At 32.4% G+C, this 20992-nt stretch overlaps 1 protein-coding gene across 1 annotated transcript in view; it reads left to right on the top strand.

Annotated features, from left to right (window-relative positions):
- The first annotated feature begins 3641 nt into the window (after window positions 1-3641).
- The window catches only part of Coa8 (Cytochrome c oxidase assembly factor 8), a 30342-nt gene continuing 12991 nt past the window's right edge, over window positions 3642-20992 (top strand). Inside the window, exons 1-3 of the mRNA XM_035377186.2 lie at window positions 3642-3877; window positions 8813-9031; window positions 14406-14542. Of these exons, the coding sequence (XP_035233077.2) occupies window positions 3731-3877; window positions 8813-9031; window positions 14406-14542 (503 nt within the window). The 5' untranslated portion in view covers window positions 3642-3730. The remainder of the gene's footprint in view (window positions 3878-8812; window positions 9032-14405; window positions 14543-20992) is intronic.

Genomic DNA, 20992 nt, shown 5'->3' with positions numbered 1-20992 from the left:
TCACATGTATATAAGAACACATTTACATGCCGTTAATTGTACACATTTCAAAACATACAGTGTGGTAATAAAATGTTTTGTCAAATTTCTTTTCTTCAAAGGAAGTGCTTGTTTCTTTTACATTTAAATACTACATTTCACTTTTATACAAGTTTGTCAGACTAAAATGTCTTTTCTTAACAGAATCTTTTAAATAAAGCTTTATAGAATATTTTTACAATGTTCTTAAGTACTTTTCTTACACAGTTACAAAAGCTTTTACAATACTCAAGTACTTACACATTACTATTATACAATAATTACTCACGAGTAGTTGAAAAACATATTAAAAAATAGGTAAAACTCATTTCTTGCCCTTTTGGCAATAAAGATAGACTTCCCATGAGGTAAAATTTATCCTTAAATTCTGCCACTTGCAGTAAGAACGAAAAAATTAGCTTAAAGTTTCAACTTAAAGTTTTACTTATCTTTGTGATATTCGGACATCCGTTTAGCCGGCCACTCCTGGACTCCTGGAAGGTAGCGAATACCATGTTTTGGTTGATTCGATGCCTTGGTCTGGACCTGACCATTAGTTTCCTCCTCCCTCCATTTTCTTTTTGGACATGCTTGATGGCCCTTGAAAAGCTATTTCTTGTTACATGGTTGTTTTCCTGGTTGCTTGACGGGTGCTGTTCTTGGAGGCATCGGGACATCTCTAGCCGGTAGTTGCCAGGTTCTGCTTGCTCGCTGTTCGAACTTTCGTTGCTGCCTTGAGTCTACAGCTGGCTTTCTCGGGTCGATTTCGTGGACACTTACTGCGTAGAGTCCTTTCCGACGGTTCACTCTTTCTTTTCTCACAGGTACTATGACTGCAGCCATTTTTTCTTGCCTGCTTCGTACTGTTAGAATTTTGCTCTTCCTCCTGTTGGAGCCGGTCGTGCCCTCTCTTTTCTGATCGGGTGAATATCTTCCTTTTCTTGCTACCTCCGGTCTTTCCTCGGGGCTTTTCTTTTCTTGCCTATATCATTACTTGTAGATGGCTCTGGAGGTCGTTGTTGTTGTGCCATGTCTTGAGATGGTGCCTGCCGTGCCGGATCCTGCAAAAGATCTTGAAAAATTTTCATTTTATTTCGATTGTAATACGACTTGATTTGCTCGATATTTGCCGTAAACGTTTCACAATTCTTGGCTTTTAAAACCACTACAGCCTGGGTTACTTTTTCAATCAAATATGGTCCTTCAAACCTTAAATGTGGTGATTCCGCACTTCGGGATACAAAGACCTACCATTTGTGGTCTGAACGTAAAAGTATGCAAACTACTAACTAACTAAAAATAAGAGTTAACTTTGAAAACTCTACACAAATGACTAACACTAAGACTGGTCTCTTAAATTACTACGTATGTAGTACGCAAACTGCGGAAAACTACAAAACATCTTTAGCTTTCAAGAGGACTAAAACCTCTGGCCTTAAAGGCGGACAGCAACTGATTGCAAGCTCGCGTGAGGTATGGTGGCAAGAAGGCTCAGTCTCTCCCTATCTAACTCTGCTCTTGGCAAAAAACCACAACTTAAATTGTTGAGAGTTAGCAAGTACAATTTGCATAAACAATTTAACGCGTTTTTTCTGGCCGGAATTGGAAAATAAGAGATGATAGTAAAGTTTTAAAATAAAATTACGTTAGTAAAACTAAAGGTCCTTACATCTGACGCTTGAAAAACATGGCCCCTAAACTAATTTAGTGCTCTATTTTAGTTTAAAAACTGAAATGTAAAATAATTATTATTTCTAGTTTTCATATGCAATTTTCTATATCTATGTTCTATTAATTCTTTATTAAACCAACTGTGTAATGAAAGTATTGAGTCACCCTTTAGAAATGAAAAATTAGGATCCGTAGTAATTATAGTCCATTATCTGGTGAAAAGTAGTAGAATGTCTCTTTGGAATGGAAATTCTAGAAAGGTATTTGTGATACATGAACTGCGCTATAAATAAATGCATTTATTTTGTGGAATAAACCAAAATCAGCTACCTCAAAATGTGTCATATGGAATGTTATGGCACATTGTCTTGAGATGCCATGCAAGTGGAAGATCAGTCAAGAGTCTTCGGTTCGGTTTAACCCTTTTTATTCTTCGTAAGTCCAGATCTGGTTAGAACAAGGTTGAATTTTCGAAATTGTTTCTTTTGTAAGACCTAATAGTCCCTGCATGGACTGTTTCTCTAGATTTTTTTTAGCACAAAATATTGATTCTCGGGTTTATGAAAATATTCTCAAGATTCTATACTAACAAAATTTAGAAAACAGCTCAATTTATTAAATCAGGATTACAATATTTCCTTTGATAAATAATAGTATACAACTATACTATTCAATGAGTGGGGAAAACACTGCTACACAATATTTACAAAATCCAAATCGCAGCCCAACTTTCGTATTTTGAGGGGAAAGTTAAGAAGCAATCGCATGGTTTGTTCACAATCAATGAATTGCCTATATTTGCTGTAAAGAAGAAATAGCAGTAAATTTTCAGGATTACCTTCCAAAAATTGCTGGAAATTATTCCCTGAAAAGCAAATCTAAGAGGATGAAAAGGTGGATGAAGATGTAAAGGTATACATAAAATTTTCTTCCTGTGTACTGTTTATTATGTAATTTTAGGTATTACTTACTATGCACTGTTTTGTTTTGGATTTCGAAAATAAATTTTATCATACTCAGAAATACATCCATTGAAAAGAATGTCATGAATCAAGCGTAAGTCTATTTCTTATACTTTCTTTCTGTTTCTTACACTACTATGTTAATTTCAAATTTAAAATACCACATATAAATAGATATTTTATAAAGTAATAAAAGTTAATGAACTATATAATTAAATGAGGTCAAAAATAGTATTAAGTATGAAATTTATTCCCTGAAAGCGAAAGAAAATTAACACGAGTAGATATTACTCTATTAATATTTTCATGATTCTAATTAGAAAAAGTAGTTAAAATTCAGCATGAAACATTGATCTATCTCTGATGAGATCAATATACTCTTGTAACCAAAGCCTGATTATAATCTGAGCTCGCTCCTTCTAAACCCCCAAAGTTCTCCCATAGTTTCTCCTAATCATGTATAAGATCACCGAAAATGGGCAGTTTTGCTTCCCTAATAGATCATACAGAATACAGAGCTTCAATAACTTCTAAGAGATTTTTTTAAACCAATTTTACTGACCTCACTGCATAATCATAACACCCTGTCCTTCAGTTTGAGGTGTGGCATACTATGTTAATTTCAAATTTTCTTTAAATGATTCTAGAACACCTCATTTCTAAAAGCAAATATTATTTATTAAATAATAGTTTTTTTCATACATAAACTTCTACATGGCCCAAGAAGAGATAGGAAAAACTATCTGCTGACTCTGTTGTCTTTGTACACTGGTTATAGGTTATAACCAATTTAGATTGAGATAGGAAAATCTATCTGCTGACTCTGTTGTCTTTGTATACTGGTTATAGGTTATAACCAATTTAGACTGACATGTAAAAAAATTCACATCAGTTGGCTTTCTATTTCGAAAGACAAGAAGCTAATAGGATGACCAGCCTCAAAAAAGTTTCAAGAACTCCAAGGAGACCTGCACAATTTGTTACTACCACTGCTGCTTCGAAGTACGAAATGTAAAATGTAAACATGAAGGTGAACATGCCAAGGTAAATCGTGAATTAGTCAGCATAGATTTATCACTATGCTTATAAAACTGAAGGGTAGTATTTTTTCAGTGCCTAATATTATTCACATTTCAAAGAGCTTATTGAAAAATAGCACAAGTGTTTATAATCAAAATTTTAACAGGCATTATAGATGGACTAGCTGCTTACAAAATCGTAATTGTGTAAGTTGTTGTCTCTTTTGTTGTATTTTTTCAGTGATTCTATGCCCAAAACGATATTTTTGTGATATCTTGTTAAATTTTCAGCTTTAATTAGAAAGTGATTGTACGGTCAAAAATTATACATCTACTTTGCTTTCATCATACCGGCTTTTAGCGTGAAGTTATTTGATTGTTCTTTCATTTCCTGATGATTTATCAAAAGAAACCGCAATTGTTTGATAAAATCGCTGTCATAGGTAACAGACTTTTCCATTATGACTGCTACTTAAGCGCCGAATATGAAGGGCCGCAGGGTGAAATAGGAAGTAATGGGTTTTATACTCTGTGCTTCAGATGATTACGCTGTAGGGGCAGTTTTCAGATAACCGGCCCTTGGCGATTTTTGGGCGGTACATGGATACCGAGTTTGTGCAATTCTTTGACTTGTTACTTTGGCTTGTGTAGCGGCAATTTTTGTAACAAAATCTTTATTTGGTTAGACACTATACAAAACCAAAATAACAAGACAAAGAATTGCACAAACTCCGTATCCATGTACACATCGACCTATTTTCACTTAAAAAAACATCCCAGAATTGCAGAAACGTGGCATTGCTCACTCCCTTGACTTTATCCATGTACACATCGACCTATTTTCACTTAAAAAAAATCAGAGAATTGCACAAACTAGGCATTGCGCACTCCCTTAACTTTGTCCATGTATACATCGAACTATATTCACTTAAAAAGTAAAGGAGCAGCCAACAAAAAAAATATATAATCTCAATAAACTACATTTTAAGTCAAACAATGAAATAACTTAAAAAAGGAAATACATATTTGCAGTATACAAAGGAAATATCCACTTACCTTATTTATGAATTAACACGTCTTCAGTCATACAAAATTCCTTAACTTCATCGAAAAACTTCCTAAAATTATCTGAACTAGAATCTGTATACTGGCATTGCCACATAAAAGTAAGAGACAAACGTATCCTCCCTAGCGCTGTATTGTCCGACCATACGCATTTCCTTCCTACAAAAAGGACACTTAATAATGGTTACTAAGTAAACCTTCATTTACACACCAGTCAAGTAATGCTCTTTTCTCCTTTCTTTCCAAATCGTACAGAAACTTCAAATTAATCTTACCACATTCAATTAATCTTACCATTTTACCGTCTAAACCAGAAAACAAGCAATGTACCTTCTAACCAACAAACACAACAAGTGCTTACAAATTCACCCAATAGGATTCGTAATAGGGTTTCCATAACATTCAACTACTCTAGCTACCCATAAATAAACCACTACTTGGCGATAAATGAAACAACTTCGTGATAATACAAGGGGTACCTTTATATATATTTAAAACTAAATAAAGTTTGTACAACTCAGGCAAATATCTGAAATGAAAGGTTCTTGATTTCTAAAAGAATTTATCATTAAAAAGGATAAGATATGTATAGTGCTTCAATAACATATTGGGTCATAAAAATTTTCAAACATTTAATGATAAAAATTCAGCCATTATTCCAAAACTTAATGTTTTTTTTTGTTGATTTTTTATGCCTAAATATCATGCTAATTCAAGGAATAATGTTAAATAACACTAATGAATAAAGGAGGTATTTTAAATACCTTGCCTTTAAATGGGAAATTGTGGTAAAAAAACATAATGGGGCATTGCAGTGCAAATGTTATGAAAGGCCAGTTGTGACAGGCTTTTCTTGTAAAACACCTGGAAAATTTTTAAACTTGGAAAGGATAAGTTAAAGGTTTAGGAGCTACTTTGTTAACATACAGGGGTTGGACTAAAATATGGAAACACCTTTAAAAAAACATGTTTCTTTGCTTAATATAGTGTAGGAAACCCGTTGGCATCCAAAACAGCTTGCAGTCTTCTCGGAATGGATAAATACAGTTCCTGTATGTTTGCCAAGGGAATATTATACCATTCTTCCTGCTAAACGGTGGCAAGTTCAGATAACGATGTTGGCGGTGGATAACGAGAACGCACTTTCCGTTCCACTGTAGACCACAAAGGTTCGATAATATTCAGGTCTGGTGACTGTGGTGGCCAGGGGAGATGGGACAACTCATCCTCGTACTCAGAAAACCAGTCCTGGACAATGTGAGCTGTGTGAACAGGGGCTTTGTTGTCTTGGAAGACACCATCACCATCGGGGAACAAAGTTTGTACCATGGGATGAACTTGATTGGCCAAAGTGTTCACATAAGTCTTGGTCACATAAGTCTAGTCATGTGCCCTGACACAGTTATCATGGGGCTAGCAGAGAACCACAATATGGCTGCCCAAACCATAACAGAACCCCCGCCATGTTTCACTCTTGGCAACAAGCAGTCTGTATTATAGGCTTGAGATGGCGTTCTCCAGATGTAAACTCGGCCAGAAGTGGGAAACAATGTGAAAGAAGACTCGTCAGACCATATTACTCGCTTCCACTGCTCTATAGTCCAGGCTTTATGACTTAAACACCAGCTTTTCCTGTTATGGGCATTAGCATCACTGATGAGTGGCTTCTCAATTGCAGCACGGCCAGCAATTCCCTGTTTATGAAGCTCCCTTCTAATTGTTTTGGTACTCACATGGTTCGGTAACACAACATTCATTTCAGCAGTAACTTTTGCAGCTGTGGTCTTCTTATTTTTCGTCACAATTGCCCTTAATAATCGTCTGTCACAATCACTCAGGACACACTTTCGTCTGCACTGTGATTTAGCAGATGATGTTTTTCCGCTTTTCAAATATGCAGAATAAATCTTCGATACAGTACCTCTTGAAACACTAAACACCTCGGCTACCTTGCTTACAGAAGCACCTACCATACGTGCTCCAACAATTTGCCCACGTTCGAAGTCTGTTAACTCTGACATAATGCAATGACAACCTCACATAACAGTACTCTGACAACAACTGAACTGTTTAGCACATTTATGAAGTTGTATAGGTGGCGTCAGTAGTCAAAAACGCCAGCACCACCTACATATTTCATTATAATTAATCTTTCTTTTCAAACATGCATTTCACAAGGTGTTTCCATATTTTTGTCCATCCACTGTAGGTTAAAGTAAGTTATATATATATATTTTTTATTTATTCTAGCAAACATAAAATTTTTCTTGGGAATTGCAAAAATTCTAAGAGAAAAATAGCTGAACTGTTGGTTTAAAAAACTAAATGATATATATTTCTTTTTCCTTCATTAATTCTTTCTTCTTTTTATAAATAAATGGAAAGTTTTTATTTTTTCAAAATTTTCATTGTTTAATGCAAACAGTATGTATCACAGATGATGGTAAATATCTGGCATAGTACTTTTATGGCATTTACCTATTAGTTCTCGTTATCCTACTATAACCATGTGTAGCAAATAATGTAGAAAATGTGTGTAACAGTAATGGAACATTTAACAAGCTGCTAACTAAACGATTTAAAAAGATAATGCAGAATTCGGGGAAAATATATTTCAGGGTTCCCCTTGGCGAAAATTGGCGATTTTTTTAATACCATTCCTGTTTACTTGCAATGCCAAGTAAAAATTGCATCCAAAACATAATGCAATAAAATGTAAGTAAAACATAAAAAATTATAACCTCAATAAACTGCATTTCAAATCGAAATAAAACAAGGAAATAACATTAAAATGGAAATATGTGTTATCTCCTCTGTGTAGTACAAAAAGGAAATATCGACTTGCCTTATATAGAAATTTCTGTGTCTTCAATGTGTGGTACACAGAATTCCTTAACAGCATCCGAAAACTGTTTAAAATTATCTGAACTAGAATCTGTATACTGTAATCGCCACATAAATCCACAAAAGTAACCATTAAAAATAATCTCTGTAGTACTGGACTGTCAGTGGCATTTCTTTCCCAAATCCCTTTTTATATCCCACTTACCTCTAATAGCGTTAATATGATCTTCAGTTTCCGGGTCCTGAAATGTCACGGTGTGATTTTCTGAGACATGAGCAAAGCCATTTACACACCAGTTAATTGATGCTTTCTTTCCCATTCATTTTAAATTGTACAGAAACTTTAGTTTATCTTACCATTGGCAGCCATTTTATGATGTAAAGTACAAAATAAGCAATGTACTTCCTAGCCGACATCCCATGTAGGAATAAGCCCTGAGAAATATTCTCCCAGATCCAAAATCAGCTCTACCATGCTTTATGACCAATCACATAATGGTAGGGGTTTCCAAAACATGCATTATAAAATACTTAGGTTACCATAAATGAAACAACTTGGCAATAATCCAAGGGGTACCCCAAAATATAGACTATCCTAGAATTCTATGCTCACAATGATGTAAAAACTAATATCTCTTTTTAAACTTTACTTTTGTTTCACTAACCTGTATTCTACAAGGATTTTTTCCAAATTAAAGATTGTAGAAATTGTATTTAATCAGAAGTTTTGCATTGTCTGAAGTGCAATAAACCTTGAATTTGGGGCAAAAGTGTTCTGTAAAACTGGAAGTTGTAAATCATGAAATAATTACATTTACAAAATGTGCTTTATGATATTATTGTAGAATATTTAATGTGCATGCTTTATTAGTAAAGAAAAACTCCTTACTGCATATTAGTGGGTAGAAAATACTGCTCTCCTGTTAGATATTTATTCTTTATAATTAAAGATCTAAACTGCTTGAAATCTTCATAGTAAGCCAGCACTTCCAGATCTGAAGATTTCTGTTATGTATGTGTGGATGATGTCCATATGGTCTCTTGCTTCTGATAATATGATAATAGACAAGATTTTAGCTATATCTGTGTTTAGAAATTTTTATATTATTAAGAAATTATCAATGTGTGATGATAAATATATTGAGGGTTATATGCTAATTTCTTTGCAATGGATTCCTTTTTTTAACCTTATGTACATGCTTTCGTATTATGAAAGATAAATTTGTTTTCTAGCAAATTCCTGGCAATGTAAATCCAGAATTAAAGTCACAGTCAGAAAAAAATGAACATGCTTGGGTTGGACCTGCTCATCCTGTATCCAATTTAAGGCTAAGAATCTTTCCCAGCTCACAGGGCCTGACAGATGAAGAACGATACTTTTATGATAAATGCAAAGAAACTCAGGATTGGCATCAACAGTATTGGGAAGCTCATAACAAAGATTTTGATGAGGTAAAACTTAATGTATTCTTTATAAAATTTCAAACTTTACCTCACAATTTTGGCTGTATAAATATATTTTATACACCACAACTCTGTAATAAAGTAACATGCAAACTGCTGCACTGTTACAGTGGCACGTGAAACCAGCTCTGCCCGCTGCTGTAATCTAATCGAGAAAGAAATAAAATATTGGAATGTTAGGATGGGTATAACATTAAGCAAATACATTGTTTTAATTTTAATAGAAATATATATATTTTTTCTTTTGTATCAAAGAACTCATTTGCTTCTAAGGTTCACTGCTCATAAAAAAGGGACAGTTCTATATTACCCATTCTACTGGGCCGATTGACGAAATTCAACTTGGTTTTTCATGTCCCAAAAGTGCAACTTAGGATACGAGTTAGATTTATATATAGCATTGTTCTAATATAGGTATTTTGACACAAAATGAGACTTTTTGTAAATTGACATGCCAATTCTTTTCTGTATTTTGATTCTATGACTCAAATTATGACAAAGTGCCAAGTTTTGTAAAAATTGCATGAGTAGTTTTTAAAAAATTAGCTATCAAAATTTTAGCTCCTCAATGTTAATTGAATTTTGTATATATGTTACTGGCAAAGCATGAAAGAATGCTAGACGTTTTTAGGCAAAGTATGAAATATAAGAATTATTACATACTTTCCTTATGCATTCTATAGAATGACAAATGATAAAGACAAATGATTTGACAAATGCAAAGTATTAAAAAAAGTTATAATAAGGGTATTATTTAAAAGATGTTCATTCCTCAAAAATACGAATGTTAGTTTAAAAAATTAATGAAAGAGTGCCATTAAAAACTGTTATTTGAAATATGTTTGCGGAATACATTTCTCTCAGCTGGGATTTTTTTTATGGGCAAAGTTTTTGTATCTATTTCAGTTGTTGCAGATTGCGTTGTTCCTTAATCTTCTAATTAAATCCAACTTATTATTTTTTGCAGACTGTTAGAGCAATTTTATAAAAGTAAGCTTGAACTTTCGATTATGTCAAAAAGAATTTCCAATTCTGGAGCTGCCAAAGGATCTATGAAGCGAAAGCATGTTTCGATGTCCATCAAACAAAAAGTGGAATTGCTGCAAAAAATGGATAAAGGCATATCCTTTGGTTCTCTAACCATTCCAAAATCTGTTTATCAACTTCATGCTGCTCTGTGGGGGGGGGACGTCACGGCGCACAAAATGAACTGGAAGTTGATCTGTCAGCTCTATCCTTATCTTCAAGGCAGATGTTTTTATTTTATTTGGCTTATAATTCCTTACTAAATGTAGTATTTCATCTCGATGTACTCCGTCTTTGATATGATTTAAATCAAATTCCTCATCATTATAAACATCACGAATACACATCAAATAGTTTTCTGGTTGCAATTTTCTAATTTCGACTATGTGTAATGTATGCTTTACGCATGCGCACGTTGAAAGAAATGTTTAATAAAGTAAACAAATAAATATGGAGCTTTTTTTTTGTAAATTTTGATACCCTTTAGATCATAATTGCTCCTTATTTCATAAATTATGGTTTCATATTTTTAATTTTATAATTTCTGCATGCCATCTTACCAGATTTAAACTGATGATCTATAATCCGGAAAAGCCGATAATCCGGAATCGCTGAAGTCCCGACGAGTCCGGATTAAAGACTTTTGATTGTACTAAAATAGAAAACCAACATATAGGTTAAACTCTTTTAAAGAACGAATTGATGAAAAGATAATTTTTAATTGGTAACTTTATCATCTAAATATTTCATTAGTGTTGGGAATGAATCAGTGACAATTAATGGCTAGATATTAACAAATTTAATAGCTAGATTGAGTGCAGAAACTAGAATTGAAGCAGATGATATGAAAATAAATTTAATTAAATTTAATGCTTAAAAAAAAGACTGTTTTTAATTGTAAATATGTTGGCTATATTTCTTATTTTTGTTTATAAAACAAGATCAGCTCAGCTGAGAAGAGGTGTTTCAAATTTAACAAAAATGGATGTGTAGCTGATTTTTGTCGAAAAGAATTCTCTTCAAAAGCACAGTTTTGTAAAATATGTAAGAAAATTATAATGATGAAAATAAAAGTTAATGCTAATAATCAACAAGCATTATTTTTAAATGTTAATAGAAGAAACAATAATGATACAAACAGGTTAATTGGATAGTTGATTCAGATTCATCATTTCACATGGTTAATAATAAATAATTATTAATAGATTGTAAAATGTTTACTTTAGCAATTTCTTCACCTAAAATGTCTCAGTATATTATAAATAAGAAAGTAGGTTTAGTGGAAACTAATAAATTTATTTTGAATGATGTCTCATATGTTCCAGAGCTAAGTTAGAACTTTTTATCAGATGTAATTAATAACAGTGAAGTTAAATTTTTTGGTAATAAAGAGAAATTTAAAAAAAAGGGGGTAACAAAATATTATAAAGTTGTGGAACTGAAAATGGTGTGTATAATTCTTGACAAGAATTACATTTTAACTAAAGGAAAGATGCCTGAGATCCAGCCTCACTGGGACTTCTGGTGTTATCAGATTTGAGATTGAGAAATTTAAAATTTTAGATCATTAGTTTAAATCAAGTAATATGTCATTTAGATATTATAAAATTAAAAATATAAAATAGCTTTTGCAAAATAATGAACCATTTATGATTTTAAGGGAATCAATATTTATAGAAAAAGGCTCAATATTTATTTGTTGTATTAAACATTTCTTTCAATGTAAGTTTTATGATATGTGTTAACACAACCACCTTAGTAGAAGTCACCAAATTTTTAGAATATGCAAAACTTTGGCAACCATGCACATAACCATTCTTTTGTCGACCGTGCTGATAACAGTCCTTTAGTCAAGCAACACTGCCATTTTTTTATGAATTATTTTTTGTTGCATCCTAAATTCCAATGGTTTTTTATAAACAAATCATGATATCTTTTGCCTAAAATTTAGTTTTAAAATATGAGCTTGTGCAATTTGCCAGCAATGGGAGAAATTGCAGTAAAATTTCTGGAAGAATACAGAATTTTGCTGAAAATTTTCTAAAGGGAACAAGGAAATCTGTTTCCACGATAGCTGCTGTTGCAGAGTATTACATGAATCCGAGTCTCCATAAATCTCTGATTTTTTTAAAAGCAAAATTAGATGGCTGTGTACTTTGGGAAAAGAATAGTGCCAAAAAAAAAAAAAAAAGTGCTGAAAGATTTGAAGAAGAATGTTTTATTTTTTAATGTATTATGTAATCCTGATTTAATAATTCAGATTTATATTTTAAATTGCTAAAGCATGTTTTCTTTTCATATGTTAGTAATGTTTACTGACTTGCGATAAATATCAATCATTTAAGAATCTTCCCATAGAAAAGGTACGAAAACCACCAACTTGCACCTGATAAGTTACTTTTACATTTTCATCTGTAAAAATTTGCCAAATTGCATAAAGGTGGTTACATGAATACATAAATGCCAGTTTTTTAAGCTCGCTGATCTTATATGCTAATTCTCTCTCTTTAATTCTTGGTCATCAACAAAGTGCTGTAATTGTCATGTTGAAAATTTCTGCTACACTACGAATCGAAATTTTTTCATTTAAAAAAATCTTTTTGCTTTTGTAACTGTTGGTAGTGATATTTTCTGGATTTCAAACCATTCTACAGATTTCACTATCTGTTAATTAATTGCTGATTGGCACATTGACGTCTCGAATTTGTCTTTTGTAGTGTTCAAAATTTATTCCAAAATAATGTTGCTGTTTTATCTGTTTTGAAATCACCCCTTCTTAAGCCTGGATTATGCCACTGCCTTTTTCTTAACCAAAAGTTGCTACAGAAAGCAAGCACTGAAAATTCGTTCACTTTTCAGATCCTGCTACAGCTCCAGAATATTCTCTCATGTGTAAGCCATACACTTTTCCCCAAGAGAGCATATGGAAATAAGGGATGTGGATTATGCGCTCAAATGATACATATAATGAATACAAATGGATACATATAAACATGTGGTAATACAGCAGTGCATGCAAGACAGTAGTGTGTATTTAACAACTGAGTATAAAATCCGTTATTGTGAATTGTTATTTGCACTACCAGTGATATTGATACTAGTAGGTGCAAATAACTATTGTTGTGATACTGACAATGGCAGCGAATAAGAGGTGCTAATACAGAACATGTTCCTTTTGACCAGTAATAAAAATTTTTTCACAATGTGTGATAAATATTGTGTTCATTTTAACTACTTTCGCACCTCTAAATGAAAAATTATGGTAGATGATTGGCTATCCTCGTCATCCTTATGTTCAATTTGGTGCAGTTTATACATGCAAGAGTACTGTAGAAAGCGTTTTTGACCAATCTATATATCACTTTAATTTGCATAAGATAACAATAATAGTAATAGCCTGCATAAAGTAATGAGCTAAATCAAATAGAACATGCTTTCTCTCTTCCCACTTATACAAAGATGTTACAGAGATCTGTCATTTTACTGATCAATGTTCCTCTTTCAAGTGTATTTGTTTTGATTATCATAAATTATAATTAAGTTTATCACCGGACGAGGGAAAAAATTGAAGAGAATACAAAAATTTGCTTTATATGAAGTTGAAATGACTGAATTTGAGGGGATGAGATAAAGATGTGCATGCCAACTTGATGCTTTTGTCAAGAAAAGGTACTTTTATCATCAGCATCTTTTGACTCTGGTAAAAAATCTTCCAAATATAAAAAATATCTCTTTAAGTTATCTATTTCAGTTAAAAAAAGTAATGAAATAGAGTAACAAGCTTTAAAGGCCTTTTTATTGTCAAAACTTCCAGTTTGAAAACAAGAACACTACTGTAGTAGATCAGAACAACGCATCTCAATTAACAGTGGCCAATAGGCAATGTTGACATACATATCTCTTTAGTGAAAATTATTTGGTGCTTGTTGTTCTATAATGAAAAACATCCAAATAGATTTCTTTTTGCATCTGGTGGCTGTAAAAATGTAAATATTGTCCATAAAGATTTTTTTTTTTATCACAAAGTTTCTTCTCTCTTATAAAATGCTCCTTTTTATTTTTATTTATGAACCATAAAAATAGCCAACAATGTTTTTTAACCAACTAGTAAGGTTGACAACCAATGGCTTTTCATGAGGGTTTTGGTGATCTGAAAAATTTTCTATTTTTCTTCATTTTAATAATATTTATATATTGTTATTATTTTTAGAATAAATGTCAGAGGATTTTTAGATTTATGAATGGTAGCTTGTAAAAAAATTACTACAAAAATTGTCTCTAAAATTGTGCAAAAGTTTTTTTTCCCTTTCTCTAATGGTTGTGAATCTAATTTCAGTCCAAAAAAGCATACATTGATAAATTATCAAAGGAAAGGAAACTTGAGGAAGATCGGCCATTGATGACAGAAGAAATGTCATTATTTTACAGGGATTTCTTGGATAAAAATCGCAAGAAACACTTGGCATATAACTGGTAAGTTTTAGGATCTTTTATTTCAAATACTGGGAGCAAGTTCTTTTAATATAATTTCATTGTTTAGTTTGGTCTTTTGATTTTCCCCTTCAAATTTTGATATGGTGATTAGAATTCTTCTATTCTGTATTTGTCATAAATCAGGCAAAATAGACCTTGAGATTTGGAAAAATTTCATAACTTTATATAATACAAAAGTGTGTGTTTATTACAATCAAAACATAATGGAGATATTAAAATTATAAGCTTATAAAATAGAATACAAAAATGAATAAGTACTGAGATTAAGGAATACTGTATTTTGTGTCTTATTATTTTTAAGCAAAACCAGGTTAAGATATGGTTAATTCAAGTGAAACTAAATTTTAAATAATGAAAATTTAATTACCTTGAATAGATTAATAATAATTAAGATGATAAAGCTAATTTTTATGCCTCTCAAAAGGAATATTTGGTTGTGGAGAAAAAATTGAGAGGAGAGTTTTATTTTAAAATGTTGTTTTCTGATTAAAATATATAAGGAACTAAATCTTTTAAAAATTCATATGGTTTATTTAAATAGTTATTTAATGTAGTGCTAACTCGCAGAGCTTTTTTCTCACTTGTAGCTAAATTTACCGAATACTGGTAATCCAAATCTTTGTAATGTGTTAGCATATTAATGATCTTTTTTCTTGTATTATCTTCATTTATACAAGAAGATAAAATTATTTTTTCCTAGTATTATCTGCATATCCTTGAAGAGATCTTTCACAAAGACATCCCTTCTCTTTGCAAGATAGCTGTTGCAAGCTTTGCTTTATTTAATTATATAAGTGAAAAAAGCAGTTTTATTCTCTTTTAATATTTTAATTTGCTACAGTTTCCCAGACTTCTTAAAAGCAATCTATAGGATATTTCAAATTAAAACTAAAAACCTCCACAGCTTTCTCTGAATACTAACATATCCACCTTATGGGCAAATCACCATTGACAAATAGATGTATGAATTATCACCAAGAGTTAATGGGGTGTTCGTGACTGTTACTTTCAAAAAGCCCCTGTTTCTCGTTTAAAGACAACTGACCTTTTTGAACTGCACTAAAATATTCTATTTATAAAAAGAAATTGAATTTCATCCTATTATAAAAATAATTATGACATATGAAAAAACTGTGACGTGTGAGTCTTATATAGTTTATATTTCATTCTTAATTAGAAAATTCTTAGAATTCAAATTTTTAAACAATAATTTCATTGTTAAAATAATTAAAAAAATTTAAAATATTAATTCAGAGCTATTTAAACAATAATGCAAAAATACGTTAATCATGATAATAAACTCCCCTAAATGAAATCTTAAAATTCTTCAATTTTTAAACCAAATTAGCAAAATTCAAATGTAGAATACCATATGATTTTTAATCTTTCATTTTTCATAAAGCAATGTGATGCTTTTAATGCAGCATGAGAAAAAACACCATTATGTGTACAAATCTCAAAATAATAATTATTATTAGTTTTTCTATTGTTTAAATAATTTTTAGTTACATTTATGAATGATCAAATTATCTGTTTCATGACCAAGACAAATATTAAGTATAAACTATTATAAGAACACTAAAAAGCATTATTATAACATTAAAAATATTCACAAAATTCATTTATTCAACCATTAAAAAAAGTATGGAATTGTTATGCTTTCATTCCTTGAACAATAATTTCATGTTTTTGCAAAACAGAGCAATCAAGTTGGAGAAATTTTAAACAAGATATAGATGTAAAATATAGAATTTCCACATATAACTTTGTTTCATTGGAAAATGAACCTTAGTATGTTCACCTAAGATAATAATTTTGAATTTTCGACTGAGGAAATGCTATTAGGAAAATCGGAAGTACAAATAGTAATTTTCTGGTGCACATACTCGAAGCACTTTCTATAAACAGTGATTAATGACCATGAAAAACAGTGGGAGTCCATAGTTAAAATGATGCAGGATTTTTTTGTTTCTTTTTTTCTTTTAAATATTAAAGAGATGATCAAAATAAATTCTATACTGCATTTTCACTAGACATTAGAACTTTTGGACTTGCAAATAAACAGGCACCTTTATTCAAATTTTGTAGATATTTTATCGAAATCCAGTTGGGGAATAAATCCCATTGAGGTTTGTAGCACAGTTCAAAATTCTGATGAAATAATTTTGTTGATTAGCACACTAATTCTACAGAATTTCCATTGGAATACCTGCACTTGAGATCCTGTCAAATGAACTGTGATGATTATGTAGTTCGTTGCTAATAATTTGATATTAAATGATAGCTCGATTAGGGAATGCACCAATTCACTCTTGTCATGACCGAGAAGACTGTTGTTGCTTAGATGACAACTGATGTGAAAATCACAACTGGCTTGAGGGTTAAAACATCATTTTTATTTTGCACAGGAGCAATTATTCAGAAATAAATGAAATCTGAAAATTTTGCTTCGAACTGTTACAACACTGAGTTTTGATTTTCCCCGTTAAATCCTATGTTATATATCTGACTTCGAATCTAAAATTTCTAAAGAACACAAGACCTTGTCTAAAACTTAAAGGTTTATTCAACTGGAACTTCAAAAATGATGAAAAACTTAACATCATAAACGAAAACTTAACATCTTAGGTGGAAACATTCAAAATGCTTTAAAGTGTCAGCTATTCCGGCACGGTGAAGAACACTTTCTTTAAAAGGACAAAATCCATCTAGCCCTTTCAGCATGTATCTTCATTTTAGTTTCGCTAGATTCAGGCTTCAGCTCCTACGTGTTTTGGACTTAAACGGCCGGACTGGAACTGGAACAGGACTGGATCAGGACCTGAACAGGACGGGAACCGGAACAGGATGGGAACCAGAACAGGACGAGAACCGGAATAGGACAGGAACCGGTACAGGATGGGAACCGGAACAGTACGAGAAACGGAACAGGACTGAAACCGGAACCTATCATTCCCTGGCTTCTTCCCCGGGCAGGTCTACTCTAGCTCGAACTGAAAATGAACTGCGCCGCTACCAAGGAAAGCACCTCCTTTTATTGACGGCGGTTGCCGTTACTACAGGCGATTATGCAAAATATTTAACACTGAGGATGCTGTATATTGCCTCTTCAGTATATATGTGTGTTTGTGTGTAATAAATAAAGTGACTTTGCATGGTGCAGAACACAGACAGTTGAATCCTTAATGAACAGCAAGAATTTTGATGTCATAGAATGCTGAAATGCCGATATGCGATGAATAGGAAACTGGCAGCTGAGGCAGTCATTCCATTTTTATTTAAATTAAGATTTATAGTCACAGTTCATTCGGCACTCTAATTGTGCCTATTTTCAGAACATATACGTTTTTTAATACCATTCTGATAGGAAGAGAATACAGCGAAATGAAATGGCATCCAAGCAGCAACAGAGATACAAGTGAAGTAAGCATTTAATCCAGTATGGCAGTCTGTTAAGAGAAAGGTTTTGGTTTAAGTTTGAAAGATTTAAGTTCTCAGAGTTTAGGTTCCCAACTAACTACGTCATCAGCGTAACGCAAGCTTTGTGGCATAGATTAATCTAGAAATGTCGAGGTCCAGAATTTTTTTTCTTTTTTTTTAAGAATAAAGAGGAAATAACCAAATTAAAAAAGATGAATTAAAAGGTTATTACTAAATTAAATTATAAAGCTGATTTGCATATTTTTATCCTACACACAAAACACACACAAATATTAGAAATATATTCATAATAAATTAGTTCTGTTTAAAGGAGAATTATTTTTATGCTTTATGAGCCATGTATAATTAAGTTCTTGATGATCTGAAAGAAAGTATTTTAATAATAAAAGTAAATAATATAGTATTCTTTATTTATCATAGGAATGCAATTTGTTTAATTTTTATCATATTTAATTAATAAACTTGGTTTATTTAATTCATCGTCTATGAATACAATTATTATTGTAGTTCATTTTTTAAATTAAAAAGACCTAAGTTTTCTGTTTCGTAATATTTCCACAGAATGATAATATGTGTTTCTATGTATATCACAAAGAAGATAATGATGGAAGTCATTTGGGATGACCTCCATAGCAGTCGGTCTTTCCCTTAAAGTTCTAAGGTCATTCTGCTTATTAATCCTTATATATATATTTTTTTCAATTTTTATGATCTCCATAGCAATTTGTCTTCTCTTTAAAGTTCTGGGATGTAATATGAAACATTCTGTTTATTAATATAAAAATCTACTGGGTGTCCCCTCGTTTGTTTACTGACATTATTCAGAGCCATCTGTATCCTTCTGATCTATCTGGTGGAATGGCCACCAAGTTCAGTAGGGGAATTAATGATGACACGGAGGAAAAGATTCCATGAAAAAAATTAATTTCAAATGTTTCTGATAGGGGAATATGTGGCACTGTTCTAGTCTACACAACAGAAAATTTGCATGAAACACAGGAAAAAAATTGAAAATGCAAATGCTGAATTACGTAAACGACAGCAGCATGAAGTAATTCAGTCTATAAAGATAAGAGAAAAGCACCGAAGGATGTTCCAAATGTTAGCCGAGCTCAACATGTGTCTCACTTTGCCTCAGTGCGCGCATAAGTTGTTTTATCTTCATCAGTGGAACGCAGCCGCCGCTCATCTTGAGTTTAGAATCTATAACAAGCCACGTAAAGGCGCTCTTTAATTAAGAGGCTGAATTCAAAAGTTTTAAGAAACTGGATGGATAGAGATCCATCCAGTTTCTTAAAACTTTTGAAGAACTGCTAGAGAAGTAAAGGTAAAGGTAAAAGTATGGGGGACACCAGCGATGTACCATAGGTCATGAGCAGTTCGGTTTACTAGAGGGCGAAAACTGGTGTCAGAACAGACAGTTACTGATGCCACGACTGCACCCAGGGAACTAGTGGCCGGTGAATAGCGCTACAGTTGGATTTGAATGTTTGAACAGAAAGTTTTTCATTTCTACTCATAGAAGATAAGCCACATGCAGGAATTTAAATGCAAAATTATGACAAAAGACTAGCATTTCTTGCCACCATCTTGGAGGTTGACGGTGTGTGGCTGTGAAGAATTCTTTTGAGAGATTAGGCTCATTTTCACCTAAATAGGGCTGTAATGCTCGCAGTTCTCGAATTTGAATATCAGAACAATTAGGAAATCCTATTGCATTCACCATTATTCAGTTTTATTGGGGCTTCACAGCAGATTTTCATCCGTGAACCATTCGTTATTAAGAGCATTACTCTAGCTGGTCTACGTATCTGTATCGTTACCACGCAAAAGTATCAAGATATGTTAATTAGTTTTATCATTTCATAACGTCATCAGAGGCAGTTACTCTATCAGATAACTTTTATGCAGGCTGGAGCAGTGCCAAACATTGGTCTAGCCGTACAGCGGCTGTTCTGTCATCACTTTGCAGAAGAAAGCGTCATAAGGGTCACTTTTTTCCACTAGCATGACCACATAGCCCCCTTCGGATCCAACGCCATGTGACTTCTTCCTGTGGGGTTGTTTGAAGTTCAAGGTCTATCTTGGGGGGTGGGGGTTGCGATCTTGCCATCATTAAAGATTTGACTGTTAAAGGGAAGGGCTGAGCCTTTCTGGTGACATGTTACATTTTACCATCGAGAATGTAGCGTACAGGGTGTAATATATGATCTACGAGAAGGGTGGTTATATTATATGAGGTTCGAGGAAGCGCTTCTATTGATAGTGTGCCATGGTATGTTGGAATATCATCTCTGTAACGCTTTGGGGCAGTTCATTTGCTGCATTAAAAGGATGTTGCTCTAAAATTTCTTCTTTATTATTCATTTGTCTAGTTCTTAGTTGTGTAGACTAGAACAGCATCGCATTTCGCGTTGGAAACTTTTGGAACTAATTTGTTTGCCATTGAATCTTTTTTCCCGTGCCGTCATTAGTCACCATATCAAATTGGGTGGCATTCCAGCTGATAGATTGAGCTACAGATGGCTCTGAGTAGTGTCAGTTAAAAAAAGAAAGAAAAAAATCTTGTATTTTGTAATTTTTGCATAATATAGTACATAATTATGTTCTTGATAAGGATAAGGTGTTATGCGGTAGATGTTTAAATGTAAGATGGGTGGGGAATAAGAGATCATTTAACTTAAACCGTCTTCTTAGATTCTGATTTTTTGAATGTGTGGTAAGTCATGTTTCTGTCATAAATCAATACTGTTCAGGTTTATAGAATAATTTGTTACTTTTTTTTTTCATTAAGTGTAGAAAATAATTTTAGAAGTTTTATTATTTTCTTCTATTTTTGTTTCTGTTTATTTATCAGTCGAAGGATTAAAAAAAGAAAAAATATATATATATTATATTCAACATAATTTTTTGTTATTAAAATATTTTTTAATATTATCTTTGCATACTATTTCGGTTTTACCTCTGCCTCTGAAATTGTCCATCCAC

Source organism: Stegodyphus dumicola, chromosome 5 (genome assembly GCF_044657685.1).
Source record: "Stegodyphus dumicola isolate Sdum_Otavi_A_Nest chromosome 5, ASM4465768v1".
NCBI lineage: Eukaryota > Metazoa > Arthropoda > Arachnida > Araneae > Eresidae > Stegodyphus > Stegodyphus dumicola.
Note: the sequence above shows the minus strand (reverse complement) of the source record. Positions and strands in the feature narration are given on the sequence as shown.